Raw genomic sequence first — 18,582 nt, 5'->3', positions numbered from 1 at the left:
CAGATGAGCCGGTCCCTGAGGCAGTCCCTGTGCAGGGATGCAGGCACAGAACCGCTCCTGTCCTGGCAGCGGCTGCTCCCGGCACAGCTCCTGCGAGCCCACCGCGGCTCCTGCAGGTGGGAACGGCTCTGTGCCAACTCCGTAACTTCCCGTGGAAAGAATACTTAAGTTCATTTGCGCAGCAGGTAGCTGTGGCTTTACACTCTCCCTACACACGCTGCAAAGAGAACAACAGCAAAGAGCTTCAGTGAACAGCGCGGGGTTTGCTTTCCCCAGCGCCGGGCGCTGTTTCGCTGGGTGCCGTACGGGGAGCGGTGGGTGCGGAGCCGTCCCGGGCAGTGCCGGGGCCGGGGCGGGGTCGGCCGGGGCTCCCCGCCCGCAGGTGCGGCCCGCCCAAGGCGCGGCCCGCGCAGGTAAAGCCGGAGCGGCCCCGCCGCTGCCGCCGCCGCAGTCCCGCCGCGATGTTCGGGGCGCAGCAGCCGCTGCAGCCGCCCGCGCTGCCCCCGCACCTCCAGCAGCAGCACCAGCACCACTACTACCGGCGGCAGCAGCACTACAGCACCCTGCCCGCCCGCCGGCCCTGCCCCGAGCCGCCGCCCTGCCCCGAGCCCCCGCCGTGCCCGGAGCCGCCGCGGCCGCTGCCCTGCCTGGACCCCGCTCCGCACCCGCAGGACGTGGCCTATGACCGGGTGCGCACCTACGGGCCGGGCTGCCGCCGGCTCAGCACCTCCTGCTCCTCCCGGGCTGCCTCGCCGCTGGACTGCGGCCACGGCTGCGACCCGCCACAGGTACGGCAGGCACGGCCCGGCCCCTCGGGGGCTGCTCCCGGCCCGGATCAGGGGCCGTCGAAACCGGAGCCCGACCCTGGGAGCTCCGGCGGGGCGGAGGCTCTGAGGGTCGGGCCGGCCTCCCCCGGGGTGGGACGGGTCCAGCCCCGGCCCCTCCGCGCGTTTCTCCCTGTGGGAAAGCCGCTGTGGGCGCTCCCCGCCGTCCCCTGGCTGTCTCCGGGCAGGGATGCGGTCCCTGGCACCGGCCCCAGGCTGGCCGGGCTGTCCCCGGGCCGGGATGCGGTCCCTGGCACCGGCCCCAGGCGGTGTCACCTTTTCGCACCCTTTAACGCGGCTCTGGCCGGTTGTGGCCCAGCCCAGCCCCGCAGGCGCTGCTCCCTTCGCACGCCGGGATGTCACTGCCTCTCTCTGCTGACTTGGGGCTGCTCATGGAAATAGAACCCGAAGCCTGTGTGGTTATTCGTTCTCTCTGAATCGATGGTGCTTAGTAAGGGCCGCCACTGAGGTGTTGGAGTCGGGCTTGGAAAGCCCTGGCAATGCAGTTCAGCAGGTTTGTTGTGTGTGTATCCAAGGCATGGCTTGAAAGTGTCGGTGGAATTTAATGTCATTTTAACACGTGCAAAAGGTGCATTAAAACTAGAAACCAATAGCTTTAGAACAGATTTGACTGCAAAACCAGAAAGGAGATAGAAATTTATTCTCAGCCCATTTTTTCCTCATACAGCAGAATGCCATTAACTTCTATAGGATTGCTCTGCTGTACTCAAATAGCAATGTACATTTGTTTCAAGATGAACTCTTACTGAATTTTCTTTCCTGTGTTATAAATACCTGTCAGAAAGAGTGGATTAAGACCAATACAATATCTGCATTCCTTTCAAAGCAGTATTTGCATAGTTTGAGGGCTGCCTTCCTCTCCAAGATGGTTTATGTAAATCCTGGGAAGTGAGCGAGCAGCTGTGATAATAGAAGGACAAGAGGAAACAGCCTCAAGTTGTGCTAACAGAGGTTCAGGTTGGATATTAGGAAAAAAAATTGTTCATGGAATAGATGGTTAAGCATTGGAACACACTGCCCAGGGAATTGGTGGACTCAGCATCCCTGGAAGCGTTCAAACGTGTGTCTGTGGCACTTGGGGACAAGGCGCAGTGGTGGCCTTGGCTGTGCTGTGTATGGTTGGACTCCGTGATCTTGGTGAGTTTTTCCTGAACGAATCTGTGATCTAAGGGCTTTGTAGGAGGTGGTGATGGCAGAACCATTCCCTCTGTATCCAGGTTGTTAATCCTCTTTTGCAAGATGTGGGGCAGGAGTGTAAACACAGGTCTCTCACCTCCCAGATAAGTGATCTGCTCAGCTAGGCTGGATGATAGTCTGAATTGCAGTTAATTAATTAAATATTCATTGGCATAAACACTGCAGTCCCAAGCTTCCTCAGCCTGGATAAGTACGTGAACAAGGATTACAGACTCAAATGCTGTCGCTGCTCTATGGAGGATGTTTAATTTCCAACATCTGTCGTAGTCACTGAATCCATTATGTCCTGCTGATGAAAACTAATTTCTTGCTGAAGTGTTTTGCTGGACGAGACTTTAAAGCCAAGAGGGTGTAGCTCAGTCAGGCTTTGTGTGGGTTGCAGTTTCAGTGGTGGAGAAGGAAGGCGCCTAATACAGATTATTAGGAAGTTATTAAGGCAGAAAACAGTAACAAACAGGGAAGTCAGCTGGGAGGAGGCAGAAGTGGCACACTTGGTGCTCCATGGGAGTTGCCCCAGAGAAGCCCTGGGAGGGGTGCAGGACATTCCCCAGGAGTGGATCAGCTGCCCTTTGAGCCCATTGTGTGGGGTCTCATAAAGTGAATAATGGACTGATAGCAAGCTCCCATCTGTGTTTGGTGTACAGGAGGATTTGGGGTTGGGGGCAGCCCAGAGCTGCAGTTTGAGCTCTGTGCTGCTGCTAAAGCAAAGGGCTGGCTTTGAGCAATATTTAATTTGCTTCTGCAGAGCTTGTGTGGATTTACAATAACAGACATGTTATTGTACATCCCTGTTGACACAGTGCATCTTCAGTGATGTGGCTGGCTGTGCTCTTGTCTTTATGTACACTTCTAGTAGGCTGGAGAGAGGGAGAATTTGAAATTGCTGTGTGCACAGAGAACATGTGCTGGTACTTTTTGTGCTTCAGGATTCAGGGGTTTTCTACTTTTGTGGTTTGTGTTATCTGTGGAGAAATTCACAGCAAATTTTGCTTTGCTTGATCTGAATGAGAAGTATTTGGAATAAATTGCCTTCTGGTGTGGCTTATGTGCATGAATCCCTTCTCCATGTCATGAAAAGATAATTCCTAAAGTGGCACATATAAATTGTTTGCAGAGGGCAGAACCCTGGCAGGTTTTGTAGAGGTTCTCCGTCCATGTGAGACATTTTGGGAGTCAGGAGTTTGTGTGGCTGGGCTCAGTTCTGTGACGTGCAAAGGGCTCCCATGAAAATGGTGTAATATTAACCCGCTTTAGGGCTGGTCTGTGGTGTAACAGCCTCAAACTCAGCCTGCCATTTCCCCATTTCACCTGCCAACTGGAACTCATAAATCATGAGCAGATGACTGGATTGCTTGTCATTAGCAAGACAATGTGTTGTGGATAAAGGCCTAGATTCAATTCTCACTTTCATCTCTGGGTTGGCTGAAGCCAAGGGTAACCTGTTGAAATTAAAAAAAAAAAAAGGGACATTTGATTGCTTCTACATAAAATTGGCACCCTAAAGATAAATCTATCAAATGCTTATTCTAAAATTAATAAATCTTGTTTAGAAATCTTAAAGACTATCAAAAATATTCATGCAAGTTTTAGTGTTACCTTTTAAAATTCTCCTTATAAGCCCCATGCAGGGGGCTGGAACGGGAAGAACTTAAAAGTCCCTTCCAACCCAAACCAATCTGTGATTCTGTAAAACAGACCCAGACTGACTGCTCAGGCTGTCATGAATTCCAAACTCACACCAGCACTGGGCTTCCCCTTTGGAATCCCACCTCCCCTTCCTTATCCCAGACAGAAAATGCTGCATCTCCAGACTCTGCATCTACTGACTGCCTGGAGAGAATAACCTGAGCTGTGCCCCTTGGGAATGCTGGAAAACAGAAACAGCCCAAGATCCTTTCCACGTTCCCCCTGCTGGGACAGCTCCCGAGGTCCTGGAGGTGGCAGCTCCTTGTGCAGAGCCCCGAGCTGTGTGTGGGCAATCCAGGCTGGCACAGACACCGCGTTTCTGCCTCTTGGTCCCCTCCCAGCCTGTGCCAGTCCAGCCTGCTTGGCTGGAATGGGAGAAAGGGCAGGCAAATCCCTGTTTGTAAAGCAGTTCTTTGAAAATGAAAGAGTTTGGGTATCTCAAAAATAAGCATAATTTTATCCAGGCAAAACATTCTTAGGCTCTGTATAACATTGCATATACAATGAGAATATTATAAAGGTCTGTTTCAACTTAAAATGCTCCAGACTCCTGTGCTGTGGGTTTATTTCTCTGAGACACCCTGGATGTGTTGTCCTCTCTAGAGTTTGAGTTAGCCCTGGCATGTTTGTCCAGCCTTTCAGCAGATTCCAGGGCTGTTGTTCAGTGTCACACAGTGGCCATGGCTGTCCCTGTGTCCTGCTGTCCCAGGGCTCTCTGGTGTCACAGCTCCGTGCGCTGCTCAGGGGCACTGAGCTCGGGCTGTGCAGGCTCTGACACCCAGCTGAAGGAGGGACCAGTGGCCATTCCTGTGCTGAGTATTTCACATTTTAGTTCCAGTTGTGCAGTGCTGGTGGTGCAAGATTGGGCTGCATGTTCCACCTCTCTGTGCTGTGTCCCCGGATTCCTGCTGGCAGCAGCACTGAGCAGCTCCCCAAGTTTCTGCAGCAGTTTTAATTTTGAAATTTCTTAGTTACTCAGACTGCTGCAAAAACAGTTTTTTTTCTACTTTTGTTTCTCTTTCCTGGTGCTGTTATGATTCACTCTTGGGAGGTTTGGAAAACTGCTCCAGGCTTGCTAAACTTATGCAACAGTTGATAGGAGACCTGACCTACTTCAGGGCTGCTCTCACCTGGCTGAGACTGAGCTGCAGCAACACAAACTTCCCCCTGGCTTTGGGGAAGAAATGATTCATTATGAAAATTGGAGGTTTGTGCTGTGAGGGAGGATAAACAGCATGCTGCAAACTGACAAATTGCCCCGTCCTTAGATTGGGTTCAGTGGGAACTCTGCTTGGTTGGGTAAAATCTGGCTGTGAAGGGTTGCAGCAATGTGTGATTTGTTAGAACTGGTGGAGGACAGTGCCTGCCATTGCTTCTAGACAGTGCTGGGGCAAAACCTGAGGAAATCTACTTGAAAACAAAGCTGTTGCCAGGGACAGATTTTTGTAATTTAAAGAGGCACATCTCATTTTTCATTGCAGATGTGGGCATCATTCCCATAGGTGGCAGCTGTGGAGCTGTGTGCACTGGATGTGACCCAGGGGTTGTTGGGCAGCTCCTCTACCTGTTCACTTCTGAGTTTAACCAAAATCCAAATTTTCATGCCTTGGTGAAGCAAAAGAGTATGATGCATCTCCATCTACACCAGCTGAGTTTGATGTGTAACATGAAAAAAACTAAAAAATAAGAAATGGGCTGTAACAGGGACATGGGATCCAGGAAGGCTTTGATTTGTAGCCTGTTCTGCTGCACTTACAGAAAATATGGACAAATTCCCTCAGACCTGCAAAGAGAGAAAAACCCAGCTGATAAAATGCAGTGAAGGATTGTGTCTTGCCGTGCTGCACATGGACCAATTCCTTTGGGGTGGGTTTAAAACATCTCCAGGTGATTGTGGCCAGTGGATCCCAGAGCATTCCCAGCCAATGTCCATAATCAGATTCCTCTGGCAGAAGAGGTGTTGGAGGTTGAGCTGCAGTAATCCTGAGGGTTTTCTCCTCCCTTGCAGGGCACCATCCGCAGGATCATTATCGAGAACCCGGACCAGGTAGGGAAACTGGGCTGGGCCTCCCTCAGCTCCTCCCAGGGGATGGGAAACACTCTGAGAGCTCACAGCCCTCACCTCTGAGGGTGGCAGGTGGAACTATGAGGGGTTGGAAACCCTGCAGAATGGCCACTCAGGCTCCCACATCTCAGCAGTTAAGTATTTATTAATACTGATTAATTACTGTTTCTACTGTATTTATTTCACATAGTCCCTATGCAAGCACAGCCACTTTGTTTCCAAATGGACACACACTCGCGTGTTCACATCTCACATGTCTCTAAATTATCTATTTTTAGTCAAAATTACACTAATCCTGAGTTTGCTGTTTGACAGGATTTATGGATGTTTTTATTTTTGTGCTTTACAGGAGCCATTATCCCCTTTTCTTAGAGGGGCCAGTTTCTCTCCTGGAAATAATGTCATCTATGAAAAAACAATAAGAAAATATGAGCTATTAAATCCCCTCCAAGTAAGTTAGCTGTTTATATTATCTATTGCAAGAAGAAAATTGAGTTGGTAGCAGGAAATTGATGTTTCTGGGTTGGGTTGGTTCTGGGTTTTTTTATTTTTGTTAGGAGTAGCTTCCAACCTGAGAACTGCCTTGTTGTGATCTAGGATACATTCTCAAAGTAAATGAAGCAATATTTAAGGAGACCAGAAAGTAGAATGTTTGCCATATTTTTCCTAAGAATTTATTATTAATTAACACTGAAAACTGCTGTTGTATCTGTAATATTGTCCATCTGTATCTGAATAGGGGCTGTGAATTAGTTTCCTGGAATAGCTTTATAACAGAACAATCAAGATACATTTTTAGAAAAAAAATTAAAACCACAATTTTTTATTTTACTAACTCTTGAAAAAATATATGTGGTAAACCTGTCTGAAATTTCATCTCACAATTGGTGTTTTGTCAATAGCAAAAATATTGCTCCATTTTATTGCTCTGAAACATTTCCAACAGGAAAAAAATTGAAGTTTAGCATATGTCAGAAATTATTTACCTGAGGGGTTTTTTTACTTTGTTTTTTAAAATGGAGCTTTTCATGCCTCTCTGGATTTTAGACAGCTGAGTTCTGTGATATCCAGGCTCTAAAGTGGAAGAGATAAAAAAATGGAATTACAAATAACAGCTTCTTTCTTTCTGCAGATAATGTGCAAAGAAAAGAATTAAAAATTGTGGACTTTAGCCTTGGAAACCATAGTTTTAATTCTGGTTTTCGTTACCTGGGCTATGTTTAGATTTAGGTCAAATTTAGTTCTAAAGGAAATTTTCATGTGTAGTGGGATGTCCACTTTGGGAGAGGTTTTTCATCTGTGCTTCTCACTGGCAGCTACTGGAATTGGAAGGAAAATGGGTGAATTACAACCCTGTTACGTATAAAAGCAATTTAGTTTGGATTATTAAAACATCCGAAGCCACCACCAGCACTGCCATCACAGGCACATTTCATTCACTACTGAGGTCGATGTGCCACTCCATGCAGTGCCCAGCATTAACCCTTCCTGTGCCAGCAGGGACATTTCCATCCATGCAGTGCCCAGCATTAACCCTTCCTGTGCCAGCAGGGGCATTTCCATCCATGCAGTGCCCAGCATTAACCCTTTCTGTGCCAGCAGGGGCATTTCCATCCATGCAGGGTGCCCAGCATTAACCCCTTCTGCCCCAGCAGGGACATTTCCCACCCCTGCAGTGTACCCAGCATTAACCCCTTCTCCCCCAGCAGGGACATTTCCATCCATGCAGGGTGCCCAGCATTAACCCCTTCTGCCCCAGCAGAGGCCTTTCCCACCCCTGCAGTGTACCCAGCATTAACCCTTTCTGTGCCAGCAGAGGCCGTTCCCAGCACTGACAGGTCCTCTCGCGCAGGAGCGGCAGTTCCCGGTGTGCCCGCCGGAGCCGTGCCCGCCGTGCCCGCCGCCCCCGGTGACACAGCAGTGCCAGCAGACACAGACGGGCAGTCCCTGCGAGCTGTGCCCGGGCCCGGGCAGTGACGAGTGCCGGGGACACCCCGTGAGGAGGGGCACGGCCGCCCCAGAGCTGGTGAGGGCTCCTGCTTTGCTCTGTGCTCGGTTTGCTCTCAGGCAGGGACAGAAGCCCGGCAGTGAGCGGGTTTGGGCTCTGCAGCCTCCAGAGCTTTGTGGGGGACTCTCAGCACCAGCCCCTGTCACTGAGCGGGGTCTGTGTGTCTGTCCGGGACTGCCCAAGGCTTTCTCACCTGCTGTTGGGGGGAAGGGCTGTTTGAGAGGTGGATTTCTGATTGTCACAGACCTGTGCTCAGGTGTGCACTGACTGAGGTGAGCCCGTGGTGTTTAGCTGAGCTCTGAGCTCAGTCTCACTGGGCTGGTTTTTTTTTTGGTTTTGCTTTTCTTTACCCATCAATTCAGTCGGGTTTCAGTCTGTACACAAAGACTGAGGGATGCACAGCCTCTGCTTTGGGAGGGAACACACATTGCTTTAGAACCTTGGCAAACATCAGCTCAGGGTTCCTTTCCTCCTATGCTGATCAGCCAGGGCTTCAAATGTATTTCAATTTGATGCAAAAGCTGTTGACACAAATTCAGTGGAATCACTAATGCTTCCTGGTGTACCTACAGCCTGTTAGTGCAGCTGGGGAGGGAGTGCAGCAGGTCCCTCCTGTGCACCCAGTTGGGCTTTGGGTGACAAACACAAACACCCTGGGGACCTCGGTGTCAGACCTGTGCAGAACCTTCCAGAGCTGGACACTGCCATCAGCCAGCTCAGGACACTCAGCTTGGGCTGAGGACACTGCGGTGCAAGCAGGGCTTTGCTGGCTCTTGTTGTTCTAAAGGAAGTCATTCCTCTCTGTTCAGTTTACTGAAAACCAGTAGACATGGAAGACTCACTACCAAGAAAAGTGTAAATAAATTGAAAATTGCTAAGAGCAGCCAGACCCAAATCCCACCTGTAGCATTTTCATGTTCAGCTTTATCCAAAGAAGGGATCCATCCTGTCCTGATGCCCTGCCTGTCTCTGCCAGGTGAGCTGCCCCCAGGACAGCCCCGAGCAGCTGGACTGCCGCTTCTTTGGGGAGCTGCTGGCCGAGCTGCACCGCAAGAGCAACGACCTGTACAGCTGCCTGCTGCAGCACGTGGAGAAGATTGGGACAAGGTATTGCCACTGTCATTCCTGTGTCCCAGACACCCCGTTGGTTGTGAATTGGTTGTGCTCTTTGTTTCTTCCTGACAGCTGGAACTGATTGGATGTTTTACACATTCATCTGATTTGCAAGTAACCAAGGGCTGTAGAAATGCTGTAAGCCAAGGAAATTTATTGAATGTGATGCTTAAGAATTGTGTCTCCCATACATGTGTGTACATTGAGCAAACAAGAACTTACTTACAGCAAACTCTGACATATATTTCATGACACAATTCTATTGCTGTGTCCTGAACAACCCAAATGTCCAAATTTCCTCAGTCCTGTTGTGATGTTGTGTCATGGATTAAAGGACAGCCACCACCATGCATAAAACTCAGTCTCTCTACATCCAAATGAATATAAAACACATTTTCTGCAGAGCCCTGCAGACCATCTGTGGCAAGAAATGAGAGTCCCAGCAGGCAGTGCCCTGCACAACCACAACCTTCCCCCGTCCCTCCCATCACCCTCATTCTTCCCCCTCACTCCCAATCTTGTCTGGTGCCTTCCAAGGTCACTGAATAAGGAAAGTGGTCCTGTAGCAGGGCAAAAAGGGAATTTAACCATCACAGAAACCCTGAGTCAACACTTAGAGCAGGGCAGGGAATTGCAGCAGAGTTGTGGGCAAACCATTACCCAGGCAATTAAGGGAGTAATTGGCTTTACTGCCCAGTTATCCCATAATTGGGATAACTGCCCAAAGGACTGGGGACAGTCAGCCTGTGTTTGCTGTGCTGCTGCAGGACTCCAGTCTCCTCAGGAATTCCTCTGCTGAAGGTATTGACTCTGCAGCTGAGAGAGACCCTTCCTTGCTCTGTATTGACCAGATAATCTTTTAGTGGTGAATGTGGGCCTGAATCCTGCAAGTTCTCAAGCAGCTTTTTGTGTTTTACAGGAACCACGACATCGAATTCACGTGCCAGGTAAGGCCCAGCCTGTCCCTGCCACCACTGGGGGAGGGCTCAAGCAAACAAAGCCAAAGCAGCTGAAATGAAGGAGCCTGGTCTCTGTCAATGCTTCCTGCTTGGTAAAAACATTCAGAGCCTGAAAAACACTGCCAGGCAGGTATTTGCAAATGTGATAATACTGAAAGGAAACGTCAAGAATTTGCATTATTCCAGTGTGAGAGTCAAATTTTGGAAGTCTCTTCTGCTGTTCCAGTAATGGTTTCACTGGAAAATGACTTGCACAGGTACCTGCATTTTTACAATGTGTTTTTTGCAAAGGCTCTTTCACTCCCTGGCCAGTGAAGCTGCTGCTGAGCAGCAGGAGCTGCACCTTTGAAGGCATTCAGTGTGAATGGGGCAGAAATACCGTCCAGGGTTCACCTGCAGGAAGCAAATGCCACTGAATCCTGGCAGCATCTCCTGGTGGTCAGCTGGGGTTTACTGGCTGCCCATTCAGAGGTTTTGCCCCACCATAAACTGCTGGGAGTTGTTGTAGCATCAGCTGTTAATTCCTGAGAGAGGATTGGTTTGAATACTGCTTTTAAATGTTGAATTTAAGCATTTGAATATATGCTTCATGTATCACTTTATCTCACTTTGTACATGCCCCACATATAAAAGACTTTGGAAGTTTTCTGGATAGACTTTGATCTATTTTTGTTCTTATTTGCCTTGTGCTAAAGATGTTTTTCATAGCAGAGCTGTGTAATTAATGAAGAAACCACATTACTAATCTACCAGGCAAAATTCTTAATCAAGATGTCTCCCCTTTCCTCCCTTCTTTGCTTAGACTGAAGATGTTGAAGAATTAATTCCCAAAGGACTGTCTGAGGCAACAAAGCAGCAGATTCGTTATCTCCTGCAGGTATGGCAGCTCGGCAGCCTGTAGGGGCTGGGAGTAGGAGCTGGCTCACACACAGGAGGGATTTGGTGCATAACACCCTTCACTCTGCATTCTCTCATCCCACTGTTTCTGGAGCGAGGGGGTGGAATGGTGGCGTTAAAGGAAATGTCACATGGACCCACAGTTCACTTGTGTATTTTAAACTGAGCTCTGCTGGGGCTTTCCTGCAGTTTCACTGAAACTGTCTTGGCTTTTGACCACTGACAGGAGAACAGGGACCTTTCATCTTTGTGTGTTGTGTGTTAAGGCTTTAAAAGCCAAACACAAACAGGAGGTGCTAAAAGCCCAGCAGCAGAGCCTGAATCCCACCTGGCTGGGCACGGAGCAGGGAGGGAGCTGAAGAACCAGCCCAGGGGAACAAAACCCTTTACTCCTGAACCACAGCAGGAATGGTTCTGTTTGCTGCTGGATGCCAAAAGCACAGCTCAGCACTCAGAGCTGCCTTGGCCAGGCAGGTGTGTCAGAGCAGCATCCAGGGCAGCCTCAGCAGGAGTGTCCTGCTCTGGGCTCCCTCAGGTAGGGGAAGGGTGATCCTACCTGGCAGCTGCACCTTGGAATCACTTCCTGGTAAAAAATCCATTGAAATGAGCTTGAGAAGGAGCAGCCTGGTCTGAGTTCACAGCTGCCCTGCCCTGACCTCCCCATCCCTTCCAGCTGGAATTGTTCTGTGCTTCTCTTACAAGGAAAAGGGACATCAACCCCATGGACATTCCAGCCAGCATGAGGACATTCCATGGCCTCACACTGGCACACTGTCCTGGGGGGCTGGTTCAGCCCCAGGTGAAAAGCTGGAACAGGCATTTCCTGTTGTGTCTGTGTCCAGCTGGTTTTACATCCCCACAGCTGTGATTATAAAATGCTGCCAAAATGGCTTTTGGGGAACCAGGTGTTGTCAGGATCCACCCAGGGTGCTCTCAGACCCCTTGGCCATCAGAACCATAAGGCAAAAGGAGCATTACAACTTGAGTGTATTTTGTGTGTCCTTTCACAGTCTTATTTTTCTTCTTTTAAATAATATACATGTATCACGAAATGCAACAATTTATATTTTCACCTGAATCAATACATAGCTATTAAAGGCATTAAAATTAACATTCCAAAGGAGAACAGTGTTGGGCTGTGGTCACTTATGGTTTTCTCTTTCATCCAGGTGACTCCTTTCATCTTTGGGATCTTTTTTCCTTTTAAAGGGAGGAGTTGGCTGTATGAGCTTTTTTAATTTAAATTTTTAAAAATGTTAATTAAATTCCCTCATCCTTGAGCCCAAAGCTTTGCCAGATCTCAAACATGACTCATTCCTCTGTGCCTTTTCAGGCAGGGCAGTAATTTTTAAAAATCAGTGTGAGCACAAAGCTTTTAAAAGCTCAAATAATAATTGTACAATATTAACACATTTATTTTTCCCTTTATTGGTGTACAAAGGCAGTTCCTTACCCTGTTGTTCCTTCCATTTTAACAATGTTGTCCTGTGTTACAAGGCAGAAATTGAACACTGGCATTTGCAGAACAAAGAGCAAGGAAAATGTTTCCTGTAGAAACTGTGGGCACTTCAAAGGATGTGCAATGGTTTCAGAAGTTACTGTCAGCTGTAAAGCAGTTTCTGTTCTGCCTCTTGTCAGGCATATTGTAAACAAAGCTGCTTAATTAATCCCAATTATCCTTGTCATTTCTTCCCTCCCAGATGAGAGCGACATCAGACAAATCCCTGAGACTTGTGCTTTCCACCTTCAAGAACCTGCGGGAGGAGCTCTGCCATCTGCAGGATGACCTGGGGGTGAGTCCTGCTCCTCATCCTCCTCATCCAGCTGGCAGCAGGAGCCCAGGGCTGGCACTGCAGCCTGTGCCAGTGCTGGGGGCAGTGGCTGCTCTGGCAGCGCCTCAGGGGGCTGCAAGGACAGGGGTGGCTTTGGCAGCTCCCCAGGTTATCTGGGCTGGATGGGCAGGGGTGGCTTTGGAAGCTCCCCAGGTTATCTGGGCTGGATGGACAGGGGGGGCTTTGGCAGCTCCACAGCTTCTCTGGCCTTCAGCCATCCCAGCCTTGTGGCTGTGGATGCAGGCAGCAGACAATTCCTGCTGGGGAAGCAGCAGTGTTTCCCACATCAGCCCAAGTGCTCAGCACCACTGGGAATGTCACAGCATTGTCCTGGAAAATGCAAAGTTGAAGGAGAAGAATTTGAACTTGAACACAGAACAAGGAGTCGGTGCAGTGGGCTTAGTTTTGGGATGGTTTTTGTTTGTTTGGGGTTTTTTGTTGGCTTCTATTTAAAGAGTTTCTGAGGCAGACTGGAAGGGCAGTGATCCAGGATCCCAGTGCTCACCACCCAGCACAAAGCCACAGGCACTACAGTGTGTGCTATGTACCTAAACCCAAACTTTCAAGGAAGCTGAGCATTCTCTCAGCTCTAAAACATCCCTTTATTAATGACCGTGTTGCACTTTATGGGAAGAGTTTACTTAAAAATTGCAACTTTCGACTGTAAACTTTTGACTTTTGTCCTGCAGAAGCTGGAAACTGACAATATCTTGCTGAAGAAGGATTTGGCTTTTAAGGATTCCCAAGTGAAAGAATATGAAACAATGCTGGCTTCTCTGAGGGAGAACAATCGTCAGCAGCAGGTAAATCAAGAAACATTTCCAGTGTCATTCCAGGCAGCCAAAATGGGGGCAATTTGCTGACTTGTGGGTACTCTGAGGAACTGCTGCCTGCTGTGTGTGTGATGCTGTTCCTCCCCTGAGGAGTTCCAGGCGCTCATCCCCCCTGTGCTTTGCAGCAAGGGCTCAGGGACAGCACTGCCAAGTGCCGCTCGCTGGAGGAGCAGCTCCTGTCCCTGCGGCTCAGCGAGGGCGACAAGGACTGCCAGCTGAAGGAGCTGGAGTACAGCAAGAGGGCCCTGGAGCAGGAGATCCAGAGCCTCAAGCTGCAGGTGAGGGCTCACCTGCCTGGGTGCCATACTCAGAGGGATCAGTGTAAGGAAACTAACAATGAAAGCATTTTTTTAAAATAAAATTGGGTTCTTTGTGCAGAGCTGCTCCAGCCCGACGCTGCAGACCACGACGGACGAGCTGTCCAGCCGATATGTGGAGATGATCAACAACCTGAGGGAGGACAAGGACAGGGAGATCCGCAGCCTCAGGGTGAGGGGCTCTGCTGGTGTGTGCAGGGACAGCTGCTCCTGCTCTTGGAGCAGCAGAGATCTTCCACAGGCACTTTTTGGGTGTCTTCTGGCTGTGCAGTTACTTTACTCACAGACACTGGTGATGGTTTAGCACCTTTATAGTAGAACATAAAACTGTGATTTAAAAAAAATCCAACCGTTCTTTACATGAAAAAATTAGGGATCAACCTGGTTAGTGGGCTGTGCTAGAGGGATATTTTGTGTGTCCTGATAACATAAGAAATTAGTCAAAATATGCTTAAATATTATGCTTAATATGCTTAAATATGTTAGGAAACAAAAATCCCAATCACAACTGTATTTAGGAAATCTCTCTCATGGAAATCAGTGGGAAAAGTCTCCAGCTCTGGAAGCCAATTCAGCTGGTTCAGTGTTGGTTTAGCTTGAGAATTGCAAAATCATTAAATTAATACTGGGTAGAATTCAGTTCAATTAGCACTTTATGAATTTACTGTTTGGCTCAACTTCCTGACCTGACAATCCCTGGGTCTCACTGTTGGTGGTGTCAATGAAATGCCACCCCCAGAGCCTGGGTGGGTGCTGAGGGGCCCTGCCCAGAGCCCCCACACCTGAGAGCTGCTGCCTTGTTCTGCAGTCCCAGCTGTGCCAGTTCCAGCAGGACATAACCAGGAGAGAGGGGAGCAACAGCGACTTGCAAATGAGGCTGCACGAACTGACCTCGCTGCTGGAGGACAAAGAGGCTTTTATTAAACAACAGCAAGAGGTAAAATAATACAAGTTATTCCTCTGAGGGTTTTTGTGTTTAAGCCTGCACGGTATTGTGTAGGTGGAACCTTACCAGGAAGTCCCTTGTCCTCTCCTGGCTCAGTAATGGGGGTTAGGATTTGTTCTACCTGAATGCTGTTTCTCTGCCAGCCTTCTGGAAGGGCAGATTTTCAGACTGTTGAAACAAATTTCTGCAAATATTTTGTTGTGGCTTTAGTGAACTGATACTTCAGAAAACATGACTTCACATCAGTGTTTGCTTTTGGTTTTGTCAGGAGCTCTTCAGACTGAAGCATGACAAGTTTTCGGGCAGTCAGTCCCCTGGGGTGACAGCCATCATCACCAAAAAGTAACGTGTTATTCACCTTTTTTAGAAACGCACCCTTTGGGCTTTCCTTTGTTTAGACCCTCTAAAGCAACCTTTTCAACTCTCTACAGGTACAGGAATCAGTATCCTATTCTGGGTCTCCTGTCTGATGACTACAAGGTCACATCACCTGTCAATAAATCACAAACGATTGTAATTGAGAGAACGGGAGAGATCTGGAAACATGTAAGTTACCTGGAGAGGGACTGTTCCCTCTGCAGTCCCTGAGTGTTCAATTTAACTTCAAAGCAAAAATTCCCCAAACTGAGAGCTCAGCGATGCCCTCGTGGTAATTTAACTGCAAAAAGCAAAGTGACTGCAGCCAGGGAAGTGCCCTGGCCTTTGGAGCAGGCAGTAATTGGTGGGTGTGGTACAAATAAAACCTTTTGTTGTTTTCTCTGGCACGTAATTACCCTGAACAAAAGCATCAGCGCTGCTCCAACAGCGGCCCCGGGGTGTTGCTGTCCCGGGCAGGTAGGCAGGGGCTGTGTCCTGCTGTGCTCTGGTGAGCAGGGATTTGGGAGGAATGTGCTCCTCTGCCTTAGGAACATTAATGACTCCAAGCCATTACCAAAACACACAAAGCACCCCATCCCTGAAACTCACCCTGAGCCAGGGCAGTGACAAACCCAGGAATGCAGAAGAGTGGTGACATTTTAAGGAGTGATTCAGAATAAAAATAGAAAACAGGGCTGCAGAAGCTATTTCTGTTCCAGGCAGGGCTCGTGGTGCCAAGTCTGGCTACAAGGTGAAGGCTGGAGACATGGCAGGGTGGCCAAGCAGGGCTGGTGGTGGCTGCAGGCACAAGGTCACAGCAGCACCTGGACACAACCACAGGGGGACACAGCCAGGGGACAGCTCTGTGACAGCCTGGGCAGATGCAGGTAACACACCTGGCCTGTCCCTCAAGGGGACCTTGCCTGCAGCAGGATTGAAAAAGCAAAAGGCTCAGGCACTGGCAAAGAGCAGAGTTTTATTACTGATCCCTAAACCTCACCCAGGTACATTGCAACCTAGTGAAATGTCAAGCAATGAAACAGCAACAGAGAAATGAAAAAGTAAAGTGTTTGGTACAGAGGAAAGGCTCACAGGTCCCCTTGGACGCTGTACAAGAGAAAACAAGTAGGTAATTAAATGAGATGCTTTACAGGAGATAGTTTGTTTCATAACAGAAAGAGGTTTGTCTATTTCTTCTAACAAGCTGCTTGTTTCTTTTAGGAATGAGAGAAACCTCTGAGCCCTCAGAGCTGCTCCGAGGAGTTCACCAACCACTAAAACTGCTTTACTTTCTGCTCTTCTGCATCCAAGAAAAGGTTCAGTCTGATAGCAAGGAAGGCTGGGAAAACATTAAGGACTCACTTTTCCCTCGGAGGAGTGGGATGCTTGGGATGCTATCCCTGTGTGGACTTCAGCTGTTCTTGACTAGCTCCTGTTCTTCACACAACCTAGGAGACAAAAGGAAGACACCTGAAACCTTTTCCTCTTGGTCCTCGTAGCCATGTTCTGTCTCTTCATGCTGAGAGTGGGAATGACCCCGATGTCAGCCCCACCCCTCCCACAGCTGCTTTCAGTGCAGTCACAGGCTGCACGGGAACTTCACAAATACCTCACTGCCAACTGCTCCTCTCCCTACTCCTGCCTCTGTCTGGGGAGCTCGGACACAAAGGACAAAACTTCCATCAAACCCAGCTTCTGACCTGGCAAATGCCAGCAGGACCCAGTTCACTGAAGGGCTGGGACAAGGTTTGTTTTAGAGCATGCTTCTGACCTCAGAGGTGATGTATTTTCAGCCCCAAACCAGCTGTATTTATTTGCTGTGCTTCAAATTTTCAAGAACTTGGTATATTTTTATATAGAAGAACTTTGTGTGAAAATAACTCAAGGACTAAATTTCCTTATCAGACCAACCTGCCATTTACAATTTCCACTCCTTGAAGGACCACAGAAATTCTTTCAAACTGATTTGGTGTTCATGATTCAGTAGTTGTCTGAGCAACACAGCACAGAGAAAGTCTGCAATGCTGCAATCCAAAGGTGCTTTTTTATTGTGGGGTTCTTGCTTTGCTTTCCTGCTGCAGCCATGTATTTCTGTTCCCAGATACTATAGACCCTAGGCAATGTTTAAAGGGGAAAGAATGCTGGAGGCTACCTGTAACCATGAAATAAACCCAAGTCTAACTCTCTGGATCATTGTCTGTCTGTCCTGGAAACATCTTGTGTGCAGCTGGAGGGAGGGGTGTAGGTGGTGTCTTGTTCCTCTCCATGAATCCTTACAGGTGAAGGATTGGGGCTCTCAGGTGCTGCTGGATGTCCAGCTGGCCTGGTGCTCTTCAGGACTGGCCAAAGAGTCACAAGTAAATCCTGTTCCTGCTGCTGCTCTTTGAGTGTGTGCAGGCTGAGATGGGCCTGCAGTTTCACCATTAGTTAAATACCTTCCTTTGACTGAGGAGTGCCTTGCCCTCTGCATTCAGTAATTATTCTAAAAGAGATTCTAAAGCAACCCCCTTTTCTGCAGAGCAGTGAATAAAAGACACATCTACACTCAGAGCTAAAGTGCTCCTGCCATGGGACAGTGGCAGTGCAATAAATAATTTTAGTTACACTGTCAGTAAATGACTTTTCACCTTTGGTGATCTGAAACACCAGAAGGATTAAAGCACCCTGTCTGTTCAATGTCTGTTCAATGCCATCAGTTACCTGTGCAGGGCTCTGGGTGCAGCTGCTCCTGGTGCTCCCACCAGGGCTGGGGGTTCTCACAGCTCAGGCCAAGCTGCAAAGAGCAGAAATGGGAGTTATTGGTGGCCACAGGTCCTGATGGCTCATCCCAGCCATGGAGTTCCTGAGCAGCCCCCCAGGGACACCAACCTGTGTTTCCTCCATCCATGGCACAGCACAGCAACTCCTTAAGGAGGGACACGGCTCAGAGCAGGAGCTGCTGGGTGTGGTGACAATTCCATGGCAAAGGCCACCATCAGGCAAATCTCTTTTTAAATCCAGCTGATCCATCCCAGTGCAAACACCATCCTGGGGCAGCCAGGGAAGCTGCAGCCTGCTTACAAAAAGCCCAGGCTGCTGCTCAGGCCAGCCAGCTCTGTCCCGGGACAAGGACAGCTCCTCAAAGAACCTGAAGGTCACCAGACCCTGTAAATGCCACAGAGAAGAGACTGTAACTACACTTTGTACTCACAGAAAACACAAAGCAATTGTCAAAAAGCTGAATTACACTAGTAGAAAAAGCACATGGCCATTTACTTATAGGCTGGTTTTGTTTTCAAACCATATGTATTTAAAAAGCAAATTTAGTATTTTTTACTATGAAGTACCTGTTACTGTGGGCTCAGCTGTCCCCTCTTGGCTGTGGAACTGGAACTGATTTACCTAACGTGGTTTCTGCTGAAGTTTACAGAAAAACATTTTCTCATTTACTCAGCTCTGTAAATCCTGGTTAGAAACATTTTACTTAAGTTCATTTCCCACCTCAATTTCAAGTAGCTTCACCAAGACTTCTACATTTTTTCTAGGAA

General features: G+C 48.6%; 1 protein-coding gene across 2 annotated transcripts; it reads left to right on the top strand.

Annotated features, from left to right (window-relative positions):
- The first annotated feature begins 220 nt into the window (after positions 1–220).
- On the top strand, positions 221–17,259 carry POF1B (POF1B actin binding protein). 2 transcript variants are annotated; one of them, XM_074551837.1, is made up of 15 exons: positions 227–788; positions 5,737–5,775; positions 6,143–6,244; positions 7,646–7,819; positions 8,778–8,908; positions 9,834–9,861; positions 10,676–10,750; positions 12,471–12,563; positions 13,292–13,405; positions 13,561–13,713; positions 13,814–13,924; positions 14,561–14,689; positions 14,967–15,040; positions 15,130–15,244; positions 16,277–17,259. In XM_074551837.1, exons 1-15 carry the CDS (start codon positions 462–464, stop codon positions 16,280–16,282), a joined length of 1,671 nt encoding a protein of 556 aa, XP_074407938.1. In that variant the 5' UTR covers positions 227–461; the 3' UTR covers positions 16,283–17,259. The 2 variants fall into 2 exon arrangements, with proteins under 2 accessions (XP_074407937.1, XP_074407938.1); XM_074551836.1 differs by lacking the exon at positions 16,277–17,259 and having other exon boundaries at positions 221–788; positions 15,130–16,169.
- Positions 17,260–18,582: the final 1,323 nt, after the last annotated feature.

Source organism: Zonotrichia albicollis, chromosome 14, assembly GCF_047830755.1.
Source record: "Zonotrichia albicollis isolate bZonAlb1 chromosome 14, bZonAlb1.hap1, whole genome shotgun sequence".
Classification (NCBI taxonomy): Eukaryota; Metazoa; Chordata; class Aves; order Passeriformes; family Passerellidae; genus Zonotrichia; species Zonotrichia albicollis.
This window is presented reverse-complemented; position numbering and strand designations above follow the sequence as displayed.

Bases quoted from the DNA above. Each gene is read 5' to 3' on its own strand.
- POF1B (XM_074551836.1), top strand. From the start codon at position 462: ATGTTCGGGGCGCAGCAGCCGCTGCAGCCGCCCGCGCTGCCCCCGCAC. The intron at 789-5,736 runs GTACGGCAGGCA...CCTCCCTTGCAG, and splicing joins ACGGCTGCGACCCGCCACAG to GGCACCATCCGCAGGATCAT. The intron at 14,690-14,966 runs GTAAAATAATAC...TGGTTTTGTCAG, and splicing joins TTATTAAACAACAGCAAGAG to GAGCTCTTCAGACTGAAGCA.